Raw genomic sequence first — 11,664 nt, forward strand, 5'->3', positions numbered from 1 at the left:
ATGGTGTGACGGGCCGGATCGGAATTAAAATGCGTCCGGGCTTTACAGAAACCCCTATGTACTTACTATGTTCGATAGCAATATGTTCCAGTTACATTATAAATTTAAATCAGATACCCCAACTTGAACTACAGATAGACCGCTGCAGATTGCAATAAATTGAAAATTTTCATCAAAAATATGCGGAACTTACCGTGTAGCGCACAAAGGTTAAATGAATTGAGAAGCGCTGACAATGTACGAAACTGAAAGCCCTAGCATAGTAGCTTGGATGACATTTTTTCAACGTGAATGGGGTTTTCAAGCTTTTGAACCATTTTCCTATGTTGAATGAAAATAGTTCGTGAGACTATCGGTAATGTTAAAAGAAAAGCGGATTAAAGTAATTCCTCTCCTTTTGCACCTGTTTGTTGGGCTGTTTGTTTTGTTTATCTATTATACAAACGTCAACCGCGACTGACAACAAACTGTACACACAATTTCATGCAGCTGGCATTCCGGCTAGCAAAGGGGGCCGCTCATCGGTAAATAGCTGGAATTAAGTGTTCGCAGTGTTTTTGGGTGCTCGGAATTATGTCCGCGCTTAAAAGTAACGCGGTCGTCGTGTTATCGCTTGTAGTAGTGCGTCTCCAGTCCGCCCTGTATTCGATAATTTCCGATTGCGACGAGACGTACAATTACTGGGAGCCGTTGCACTATCTGCTTAAGGGCAAAGGTTTTCAAACATGGGAATACAGTCCCGAATTTGCCTTGCGGTCCTACAGCTACCTATGGCTACACGGACTGCCGGCGAAAGTGTTGCAGCTGGTGACTGATAATGGTGTTCTTATTTTCTACTTCGTCCGGTGTCTACTGGCTGTAACTTGTGCCTTGCTCGAGTATCGCCTGTACAGGTAATCATACTTACACACAATGAAAGACAATCCTGTATAATGCCGTAAATTGATTCATTTTCTCGTTTTTTTTTTTGTTTTACGTTATCACGGTTAGGATTTTGGGACGGAAATGTGGCGGCGGTGTGGCTAGTCTGTGGCTGCTATTCCAGCTTACCAGTGCCGGAATGTTTATCTCTAGCGCTGCGCTGTTGCCCAGCAGTTTTTCCATGTACATTACCCTAGCAACGATGGCTGCGTGGCTGAATGAAGATACGCGAACGGCTATTGCGGTAACAGCATTTTCCGGACTGATTGGTATGTGGCCGATTCTCAACACCTCCAGCTTTCAGAACTGTTGGAAACGTACTAATCCTTTTTTTTACACTCAGGCTGGCCTTTCGCTGTTATAGTGGCCGTTCCCTTCGTTCTCGAGCTGCTTTTTAGAAAAAGAAAGTTTTTGGATTTCTTTAAAAATGCCCTACTCTATGGAGCCATGTACGGTGTGCCGATAGTGCTCATCGATAGCCTTTACTTTGGAACATTTACGGTCGCCGCGTTAAACATAATCCGCTATAACGTGTTTACCTCCCACGGACCTGATTTGTACGGCGTAGAGCCTATAATGTTCTACGTGAAAAATCTGTTTCTAAACCATAATATTACGCTTTTGCTCAGTCTGTCATATCCGTTGGTGGTACTGACCGCTGCATGTCTTGGTGTAAGGAACACAAAAAATCGACTCTCACCGATGCAAGGCCTATGGTTGATGTCACCTCTCTATTTATGGCTTTTTGTGTTTGCCATACAACCGCACAAAGAAGAACGGTTCGTAAACAACGATATTATTGGGTTTTTATCACGTTCATCGTTTAATATCTTTCTTTTTTTATAGATTCATTTTCCCCGTCTATCCCTTATTTGCACTTGGAACAGCACTGCTAATGGATCAACTGTTTTCCCACATGCGACGCATCCTCGGTGCAGGACGCTCCTCCTTTCCGAATCGTCTAATGGGTTTCGCCGTCCTGGCAGTGGCACTCTGCCTAGGTGTATCGCGAATGCTGGCCACGTCGATGTACTACCGTGCACCGATGAGCGTGCTGAGTGACCTGCCTCCAACCAATGAGGAATTGAGCGTATGCTACGGCAAAGAGTGGTATCGGTTTCCCGGGAACTTTTTCTTGCCCCCGAACTATCGGGCCCGGTTTGTCGAGTCCAGCTTCACCGGCATGCTGCCGGCATACTATGACGAAACTCAAAACGGCACGCAAATTGTGCACGATTACTTCAACGACCAGAACATGGGCCATCCGCACATGCTGTTCGAGCTGAGTCGATGTGATTATCTGGTGGATTTCGACAAGGGCGCGTTTTACGACGAGCTCAGCGCGGAACCAAACTATTCCGTCGACAGGAAGACGTGGTCTATCGCTAGTAGCGTCGAGTTCGTGCAGGCCGACGAGTCGGCATCATTTGCTCGCGCTTACTATGTACCATTGGTGTCGTATCGATATTTAGTTTGGGGCAGGTACAATCTGCTGCGACGTAACAAAATGAAACCTATATCGTAAACCTATTTGGCTGGTGTGTTGCTACGGAAGGACTCATCGGGACCCTTCGTCGGTCGTGGTCTTTGAACATCCAGGGTGTTGAGCCAAAGAAGAGGAAGCAGCTGTCAGAATATGTGTTCGTAAATGAGGAAGATTCTATGTTGGTGATTCATGGTGATCCTAATGCCATTACGGTTGTTACACGTGTCTTACCAGTTTGCCTAGTTATTTAGAGATTTTAAAGTGCAGTCTATTACGACAAATATCATTAAATATTGATTAAAATATATACTTTTCAACTAAATAATTCATCCAGCTTAGAGTTAATGATCCACATCCACAGCCGCTTGTTGCGGATTCTTATGATGGCTTTTATTCACCCCTCGGTCTTTATATTTAATTTTACTGTAGAACAAATGTAAAAGAACGAGAATGGCTTATGATACAGCGCTGATCGCAATGTAGCAAAACAGAGATAAAAAATTGCAATAAAATTCTCTTGGTACCATCCTCAATTCAACAGATGCTAAATTGCGTGAACAACCGTTTACAGGGTTTCACACTTTATCTCAAGACCGCGGGACCTCTTCCCGAATCTGTCTTAGCCAAAGCCAAGATTGCGGTATGATGCTTGAAATCGTTGATGATACCTGAAAACGTTGATGATACCTGAATTCATCGGATGCAATGCTGAATCTGCGGCACATTTCTCGAAACACACTGGTCCGCGCCGAGGACATGCGGTCGAATATTTTTTTACACGGATAACCTTTGTGTACATCAGTCTATTAGAAACACTCAATTATCCTTTTCGTTTTTTTAACCAAAAAAAGACAATTTAATAAAATGAGTGAATGCATATTTGTTTAATTAAAATATTTACAAATGTTAAGAAAGTAGTTTGAACTGTTTAAATAATCTTTTCTGGTAAAAACACGAAAAAATAATTCACTGTTTTCAGTACACTGATGTACACAAAGGTTATCCGTGTAAAAAAATATTCGACCGCATGTCCTCGGCGCGGACCAGTGTGTTTCGAGAAATGTGCCGCAGATTCAGCATTGCATCCGATGAATTCAGGTATCATCAACGTTTTCAAGCATCATACCGCAGTCTTGGCTTTGGCTAAGACAGATTCGGGAAGGGGTCCCGTGGTCTTGAGATAAAGTGTGAAACCCTGTAATGTTGCTAATCGTTTGCTAATTTGAATAGCTGTCAACGCGTCGGTATATACTCGCTAGTTCGTCGATCGGAACGTTCCCCGTACATCCTTTCAGGCAATCCGTGTTTTCGGAATCGTCCCGTGATGCTGCGCTGATCCACCGACAAGTGTTGCGATGTGGGTCAAGCTTTTCGTTTCGTATACCAACTAAACCTTACGTACCCGTATCCGGTTCTGTTCGAAGCAAGGGATGATACGTGCAAATCCTCTGCAAAACTCACACCGCTGACAGCTGTAGTTGTTTTTGTCTGTTTGGGTGGGGAGGCAGGTGGGGTGATGTGTACACCGCGAACGATGCACCGAAGAAAACCCTTGGCTTCCGAGAAAAACATTTTCCCCCTGTATTTGTCGGTTACCACGCCCGTTGCCGTTGCTGTGCTTGCGGACAGCAGACAATAATTGCTGGTGGTGGAGGTGTCCCGTTTTGCCAAAGTGTTTAGCCGTACATACCAACTAACACTACGGTCGGTGTGTTTGATCGCAGCATTCTGGCCTCATTGCTCTCACTACGCGACCGTGTGCATGAAGGCAGCATAGCTGGACAAAAAGAGCAGACTAATCAAACTTCAATCCTAATCTCGCAGCCGCAGGTGAGTGGAAAGATAAAGAACCCTCGAGCAATAACACTTCATTGGCACGCGCTAAGCAATACCACGGCCACAATTAGAACAGCAGCAGCGGAAGCAACAACAACCGGGGCATACGAGATGTACATGGAGCTTGTTTGATTTGTTTAAGTGAAGCAATAATTAAGCAAGCATGCTCCCCCTAACCATTCTTGCTCTGTTCGTTTTTTCGGTGTACGTGGAGTAACGTGTTGCGTTTGTTGGCGCCTTGTGTTGTTGCGAGAGTACAGTATGTTAGAGAACTTTTCAACTAGCTTCTAATTTTTTGTTACCACCTTTGCAGCATTATGTCGAACTACCGTCCCCGGGGAGCGATAGCGAAAGTATTTTTCGATCGGCTACATAACGACGATGTTATCCAGCAGATCGATATGACCACGGTAAGAGCCCTTGGATAATGGGATGGCGTTAATGGGAGGGAGGAAACATCGGAAGCAATCAAAGGAAAGAGCGTTTTAGTTTATGTTCGATTGTGCACAGCCCACACAAGCACGCAGCGGGCGGGCAACAAGTGCCGATAATCGATTAGAAACTGTGGATACTTTGATTCATTTTAATCGCCCACTCCAGATAACGGAGTATCGGCGGGGTGAGATCGGTCACGTACGTGAGGGCAATCATTTTAGCAACTCCCCATTGTTGACTGTATTTACCTGCAATTGCAACTTTTATTAATTTATTTATTCATTTTTTTTTATATATTTCAGTGGTATACTATGGGCAAACTGCCCCGAAAGTATGGTAGCCTTTACCATCACCTAAACGGTCCAGACGAGCTAACGCTCGAGTGGTTGGAACGGTCGAAGAAAACGTCCGGCCGGTTCTGGTTGCAGCTGTGCCACGAGGTAGCGAAACTGTTTCTCAACATGTTCATGACCCAGACCGACATCAATGGTTTCCTGAAGCGCGGATCGATGTTTATACTTTCCGAAATGCAGTTCGACCAGTTTCTCACGGCTGGTGGCTTTTTCCAGCATCGCGAAAGGCAATCAGCGGTAGGTGTTAGGGGAAGGCTCGGCTCGTTTCAACGGTGTACTGTTTAACGCTTCAAACTTTGGTGCTCTCTATCTCTCTCTCTCAACCCACCTTAGCTTAGCGTATGTGACATCGGCGCTGGTGATGGAGAGGTAACGTTACGCTTGGTGCACACGTTGCAGCAGAAACGCAACTGGCAGGTAACGACCTACGCCACAGAATCCAGCTGGACGATGAGGAACCGACTAAACGAGAAGAATTTCATGTAAGTGCACATGGATTGGACTTATTTGTCTGTTTAAGGATATGAATGGAATACTAACGACGTTTCATTTACAGTGTGCTGGAGAATTTAAACCAAATTCATCAAGCAGATCTCATCGTATGTTTTAATGTGCTTGATCGATGTTTCGATCCACACGTTATGCTTAGTGATATTTACGAATCGTTAGATCAGACGGGATTCGCATTAATAGCGCTGGTGTTGCCATACAGCCACTATGTGGAGAAAAGTAAGTACAAGTTGTTCAATTCTTCTCATTTACCTTCAGTTATGTTTTCTCCGCGGAGATGGCGCACAAATGCATTACATTTCATGCTTAAGTCATTAGTAAAGATATTCGTTTTAAGTTTTTTGTTCGTTGTACACGTGCAGTATTCCTGTTCTTCCTTCCTGACCCTTGTTTTAAAAACATTGCTCAATACATTAAGGAGTTATTATATGAGCGTGGTTATCTTGATCAATTGCTAGATTCCAGCCATTTACCGCTAAGAACGTTGCTGGAACCGTGGCCACCAGAGAAGCGGCTCACGGTCGAGGAGGAACTGGAAATGTTCTTCGACGTGCTGCAGGCGGTCGGATTCAAGATACGGACATGGACCAAAGCGCCATACCTGTGCGAAGGTGACCTGCGCCAGTCGTTCTACTGGCTAACGGATTACGTTGTACTGTGTTCAAAATAAATGTGCAATCATTCCAGTTAAAGATAAAGGAATAAGATTTATGTGGTAATCTACGGTGCCGTTCCTTCTTTGTATCAATGCATTTGCATGCGTAAATAGTTAGTTTTGAAAGAAACTACGCAGTAAACTCCTGACCCGAGCTGGCTACCGGTCATGCCACTTCGTTCGGTTTGTTTCGTTACGGTCGAAAAAAGAAAAAGAAACACGATTGCATCTGTAAAGGTTTAATATACCAGAATTATAGTTTATTTCGTTTTTCGTTCTCCTATGCAAGTAACATGTGTTGAAAGTGATATTCTGTAAACTTTTGAAATATTTGCTACACAAAACATGATATATAATATGTATATAATCTTGTAAAACGGATCGTGCAGACATAGTCGCACGGCAAAAAACATGCCTCTATAAACGAGAAGGATGATGAATGTGTATAAATTAGCCACCAGTGCGCCTGCATATGCCCTCTTTATGCCGTTGATCAATGGCTACGGTTCCACCAGATGCCGCGTCCAATCCCATTCTCGCCTTGGTGTGTCGTTACATAGCTACCGCAGCACATCGGCTCCGTCAGCTTACACTTTACCGTTACCTATGCTTTGTGTGGATATCGTTAACATCTCCATCATCATCATCATCATCATCATCGTCCTCATCGTCATCGTAATCATTGTCTAAGTTTCAAAACCATTTGTGTGTATGTGTGTGTTGGCAGCACCGCAACCACCACCAGCAGTACGATCACTGTCACATGGTGGAGCGCTTTGCTTGATTGTGCTTCTGGTATCCTGTTCGTTCGTGCCGTTTTCATCTTCGTGTCACGTGTTTCGTTGCGTTTGCGGGTTTCCGTTTTCCTTACGAAAACAGGCGCTTCTTTTTGCGATTCTTCATGTCAAGCTCGCGCGAAAGGCTCATGGTGCGCATAAATTCAGTCCGCGATCCTCCCCCGCTACCGATCCCGCCGATCGTGCCGCCAAACGAGAGCTTCCGCTCGGTTGGCGGCGCATCGCGCCCACCGGCCGTGCCGCCCCCCGCTCCCGGCCCGGTGCGGCCGGTCGAGTAGCGGCGCGAGCCGTGCGGCACCGGCCCAACCGCCAGCTGATCCTTCGAGTCCTGAAAGGAGGATCGGCGCGACCCGGGCAACGATTTCGAGTAATCCTTCCCGACCTGGTGCACCTCGAGCGTTTGCATCTGTATCTCGGACTGGGTCGAGCCGCGCCGGCTCCCGGAAACGGACCAGTTCGGATGCAGCAGGTACCGGCCCTCGTCCAGGCTGTCGACATCGTCCGAGATCGAGCGCTGAAAGCGCGTGCCGTCGGTGCTGCCGTACCGGCCGAACGAGGCGGAACTTTCGTCGATCGAGCTCTGGGAGCCGGTGGTCGAGCGGCGCCGGGAGCGGGCGGGCGGCACCGGACCGGAGCCGCGCAGATGGTTCGGATCCTCCAGCCGGTACCAGACGGCCACATCGTCCAGGCAGGCTTTCTGCAGCTTCACCGCACACTCGCCGAGAAAGATGGGCTCCGAGTGGGGCAACAGATCGTAGAGCACTATCTCTATCTTACGGTCTAACAGATTGTCACTGAACACGTCCTGGAAGGTAATGGTCGCGTTCCAAATGGGATTCAGAGAGGGAGTGGACACTTCGGTCTGGGCGACATGCGATTCGTTCCTAGAAAAAGGGAGGTGGAGGGGTAAGAAAGAAACCGGTTTCAGTGCGTTGAGATCGTGAGAGCCGTGGGTTGGGTGGGGTTGAGTGTGGAGAGGCGGTGTGTGAGTGGAGACAATCGTTAAAGAAATGAAAATCTTAACGGAAAAACAGAAAAAGAAAAATTGCCAAAAAACAACGATGGAGCAGTGTTTTGGTAGGGGCGGTGTGGGTTGTTGGCTGGTTGGGGCTTGGTTTAGGTGTGTGAGTGTGTGTGTGTGTGTGCGTGCGTTCGTTTTCCTTTTCCATCTGTGCCCTGTCTGCGTGTTGTGTGCAATGGAGCGATCGAATGATAGTTGTTGTTTGTCGGCCATGTTTAACCGGCCACCGAACAAGATGGAGGCGCATGATCATGTGCTTCTAATGCAACTCGTGTGACGTGTGCGCGTGACTGTTGTGGGAACATCAAAAAGTTGTTTTTATATGTTAATAAGAGTGTGTGTGTTTGTGTGTGTGCGTGCTCGTGTCTGATTTCGATGGAACGCTTGATATTACGTTTTGGGTAGCAACTTGATCGACGCATAGGCTTCGGGATACATGCCATAGCCCAGCGATTCATCGCGCTCCGGCAGGTCATCGGCAGCCATCACCGAAACGACAAGTTCGTTTCGCTCGCCGTGATAGTAAACATGCACCTGAACCCTACCGGACACTAACTTGCCCTTTGCTATCTGTTCCTGAAGGAAAGAAAAACAGAGAAGGGGAATAACATTAATCTTTCCATCGTGTGCATGGTTCTTGTGCGTGGTGGCAGTGGGATTGTATACTGGGTGTAAATGTCCTTTCCTGCACTTCCTCTCTATACACTATCGCTCTCTCTCCCTCACGCCCTATCTTTCTCTCTCTCTATCTCGCTCGCTCTATTTCTCTCTCCGCTTTCTTTGATGTTCGGTTCAATGTCTGTTTCCTCGCTCGCTTGTACTATGAATGCATCATGCACGCGCGTCTATCGGTGGGTGCGGGAGGGCATGCTGGCCAGGGGGACATTTCAGCACGTGCCGGATGTGTGTTACACTGCCGGTTACTGGCCGGAACAAGAACGGAACAAACATATCAACACAACACACTAACGAATACTCCTAACAATAGCAACAAGGAAACAAATTGGCAAGGAATGGCGAACTCCTTCCCCCTTCCCCCCCATTACACAGCCTCGCAATAGAAGGGAGAATGGGGTGAAGGGGTTTGTTGGTAATTTGGTTGCTCCTTTGACTAACTTTTTTTTAATTTTAAATCCAAAACAGTAACGGTTACATTGTGTGACACGTTTCCAAAGAAAACGGCAAACGGGAAGGGTGAAAAACAAACGAACAAACAATATAGAAAGCGGGTGGCCCATGGGATGAGTGGCATTCCAGGTGAAACATAGAGCTAGGATTTCCAGTGAAGTGTAGTGTAGGGTGGGTGGGTGGTTTTATGGTAAAAGCCTTTTTGTTGTGGCATGATGGCCATCGTTAGGATGGTAAATACAACAAAAAACAAACAGAACACCGATACAGCAAAACCGAAAAGCAAATGCACAAGAATAGGAAACAACAGTGTGTGTGTGTGTTGGTATGGATGTTTGTTAAGTAGTGGTGACGAATAAAACAACACACGTAGAACAAGAAAGCGATGGGAGGAAAAAGCGCACATCGTTCATTATCTAATTTCATCCCACAATTTACCTTTCCAATGCTGTCGGGTGCATGTGTACGTGTGCGTGCGCATGTTTGTGTCCGTATGTGTGTGTATTTGAACGTGTTCGGTTTACTATTTAGAGTAAGTGATTAAATAAGAACTATAAAGTGGGACAGCCTGCGGTGCATGTGCGAGTTGCAGCAGTAGCAGAGGGGTTGGTGGTTCAGTAGGTAAGCTGCGAACGATGTTACGATCGCATGAGTGTTGGAGGCGGGAAAGGAACAGAAGAGTAGAAAACGAAAAATCTAAAACCACAATAAAACTGTGTTCCTTTCGAGCCGAGAGCTTTTCCACTTGACCCGACTGACCCTCTCGGTATGGGGTGGGTTTCGGTGCATTCATGGCTCTACTATGTGCTCACTACCGATCTCGACAACGCTCCCCTAAACCTCTATCATCCTCTCCTCCTTCCCATTTCCCCCATTCACCACCCTGTACTGGGGAGGGCAGGGGTTTTCCGGAACGAATCACATGGTCGCCTGGTTCTGTTCCTCGGGGCGATCGACCGATCGCCGCTGTGCCTGCATTAGATGTCAGCATAAAGAGGGAGGAGGCACGCACGCATATGAGATTCAGCACGCTCAGCTGCAACTAATGGTGGTTTCTTGAAGGTGGTGGTGGTGTTTGTGGTGGCAAAATAATACGTAAAATCTGTCTAAAAAATACAAACAAACAAACAATACGATTAGCAACTGACAGCAGGATAGAATGTGCATGTGGTTAATTTGCCGCACGATCGAAACGCCAACGGCACGCTCAACTGAGGCGCCTTCGGCAGGTGGGAGACAGCGCGCGCGTTAAGCAGCTTAGCAGTAAGAGCAGTAGAAAAGGGGTGGAAGAGGTGAGGTGGGTGGGGGGGGGGGTGAAATGGCGATGAGAAACGAAACGATGCGTGTGTGAGTTGTCCTTGTTCTGCTGGCGCGATTGTCTCATCAGCGAAAGCCTTTGTCCACGATGATCGTAGGCCGCCTTTCGGTTTGGGCGATGAGCGCAGCACATGGTTTGTGTAAAATGTGTGGTTATTTGTTGTTTTTAAATGCTGAATTATTCAACGGTGTAAAATAACAGCCGTAGATACAAAAACACACACTGAGGGACATCGCAAATTGTCCTACGACGTGGTAGAACAATTTTCCATCCCTTCAGTGTGTGTGTGTCTGTTTGTGTGTGCGTGAGTGAACCACTCAACGTTGTGGAAGATGATGAGGATGAGATGGTGGAGTTTTAACGATCATTTTGACGATGCTTTTGGTATTGCAATTAAGACAGCAGATTAAGACAGTATGTAACAACTAAAACGACAACGATAGAAAAAAGAAACACAACTACAACAACATTTTCTACTGCAATTAATTTGCCTACTGGATACAATTTAATTGTAAAGATGTTTTTGTTTGCTCGCTTGTTTCTGGTTTGCCGGCATTTCTGTACGCAACGGGGTGTTTTATACAAAAACAGAACAAGAACGACAACGCAACGGCGGAACATACAGATGGCGTCGAGAAAGGAAATGAAATTAAATCAACTGCCATCAGCAGCAGCTGCTAGGGTTTGGTGGTTTTTATCGGGGCATTTGCTATTGTCTCACCGCTCGGACCGGGCAAATGCAGACGTTACTTTTACCCCGGTAGCGTTACGCTGCCATGCGGATTGCAGCTTTTGCGCCTAAATGTAGGCAAGATCGGTGTAGGTGATGTTTTGCACAATTTCCACAAGATCAATTCAATCTTCAGCATGGTAGTACCGATCAACAGAGAAGCGTTTTGTTTTCATCCTGTTTTGAGTCTGCTGCTGATGATGGTTGATTGAATTTCATTTTTTGTGTTTTTTTAATTTTAATTTGCTACTGACAACTATGTATCCTTTATACTTTGAATATTGTTTCCCTTGCATATCTCTGTTCTCTGCCCAATTATATCTTTCTTTTCTGCGCCCTTTTTGCCTTTTGTTACGCCCTTTGCCGTATCATCCTTTGCTAGTTTATGTGCCTTTTATTTGGTTCTGTCTGTTCTGCTACTCTTCACACTCCTGATCCAACCCGAGCAGCAGCTGTGTGGCATTTTGGGCCGGG

The 11,664-nt window shown here is 46.2% G+C and overlaps 3 protein-coding genes across 5 annotated transcripts; 2 read left to right on the forward strand and 1 right to left on the reverse strand.

The window, feature by feature from the left end:
- The first annotated feature begins 465 nt into the window (after nucleotides 1-465).
- Nucleotides 466-2,940, forward strand: LOC120950057 (alpha-1,2-mannosyltransferase ALG9). Its single transcript, XM_040367796.2, has 4 exons — nucleotides 466-893; nucleotides 991-1,190; nucleotides 1,265-1,700; nucleotides 1,768-2,940. The coding sequence occupies exons 1-4, from the start codon at nucleotides 574-576 to the stop codon at nucleotides 2,444-2,446; spliced, it is 1,635 nt and encodes a 544-aa protein (XP_040223730.2). The 5' UTR covers nucleotides 466-573; the 3' UTR covers nucleotides 2,447-2,940.
- A 706-nt stretch (nucleotides 2,941-3,646) lies between these two features.
- LOC120950058 (protein-L-histidine N-pros-methyltransferase) lies at nucleotides 3,647-6,260 on the forward strand. 3 transcript variants are annotated; one of them, XM_049610917.1, is made up of 6 exons: nucleotides 3,647-4,237; nucleotides 4,557-4,653; nucleotides 4,981-5,268; nucleotides 5,365-5,513; nucleotides 5,588-5,760; nucleotides 6,000-6,260. In XM_049610917.1, the coding sequence occupies exons 2-6, from the start codon at nucleotides 4,561-4,563 to the stop codon at nucleotides 6,209-6,211; spliced, it is 915 nt and encodes a 304-aa protein (XP_049466874.1). In that variant the 5' UTR covers nucleotides 3,647-4,237; nucleotides 4,557-4,560; the 3' UTR covers nucleotides 6,212-6,260. The 3 variants fall into 3 exon arrangements, with proteins under 3 accessions (XP_049466874.1, XP_049466873.1, XP_049466875.1); XM_049610916.1 differs by lacking the exon at nucleotides 3,647-4,237 and adding an exon at nucleotides 4,298-4,447; XM_049610918.1 differs by lacking the exon at nucleotides 3,647-4,237 and adding an exon at nucleotides 4,317-4,497.
- A 159-nt stretch (nucleotides 6,261-6,419) lies between these two features.
- Nucleotides 6,420-8,716, reverse strand: LOC125906848 (regulating synaptic membrane exocytosis protein 2-like; the record flags this gene model as incomplete). Its single annotated transcript, XM_049607516.1, has 2 exons — nucleotides 6,420-7,877; nucleotides 8,409-8,716. Coding segments are annotated over 2 exons (1,122 nt in total), but the record flags the coding sequence as incomplete, so codon positions are not given.
- Nucleotides 8,717-11,664: the final 2,948 nt, after the last annotated feature.

Source organism: Anopheles coluzzii, chromosome 2, assembly GCF_943734685.1.
Source record: "Anopheles coluzzii chromosome 2, AcolN3, whole genome shotgun sequence".
Classification (NCBI taxonomy): Eukaryota; Metazoa; Arthropoda; class Insecta; order Diptera; family Culicidae; genus Anopheles; species Anopheles coluzzii.

Bases quoted from the DNA above. Each gene is read 5' to 3' on its own strand.
- LOC120950057 (XM_040367796.2), top strand. From the start codon at position 574: ATGTCCGCGCTTAAAAGTAACGCGGTCGTCGTGTTATCGCTTGTAGTA. The intron at 894-990 runs GTAATCATACTT...TATCACGGTTAG, and splicing joins CTCGAGTATCGCCTGTACAG to GATTTTGGGACGGAAATGTG. The intron at 1,191-1,264 runs GTATGTGGCCGA...TTTTACACTCAG, and splicing joins AGCATTTTCCGGACTGATTG to GCTGGCCTTTCGCTGTTATA.
- LOC120950058 (XM_049610916.1), top strand. From the start codon at position 4,407: ATGCTCCCCCTAACCATTCTTGCTCTGTTCGTTTTTTCGGT. The intron at 4,448-4,556 runs GTACGTGGAGTA...CCACCTTTGCAG, and splicing joins GCTCTGTTCGTTTTTTCGGT to CATTATGTCGAACTACCGTC. The intron at 5,514-5,587 runs GTAAGTGCACAT...TTTCATTTACAG, and splicing joins CTAAACGAGAAGAATTTCAT to TGTGCTGGAGAATTTAAACC.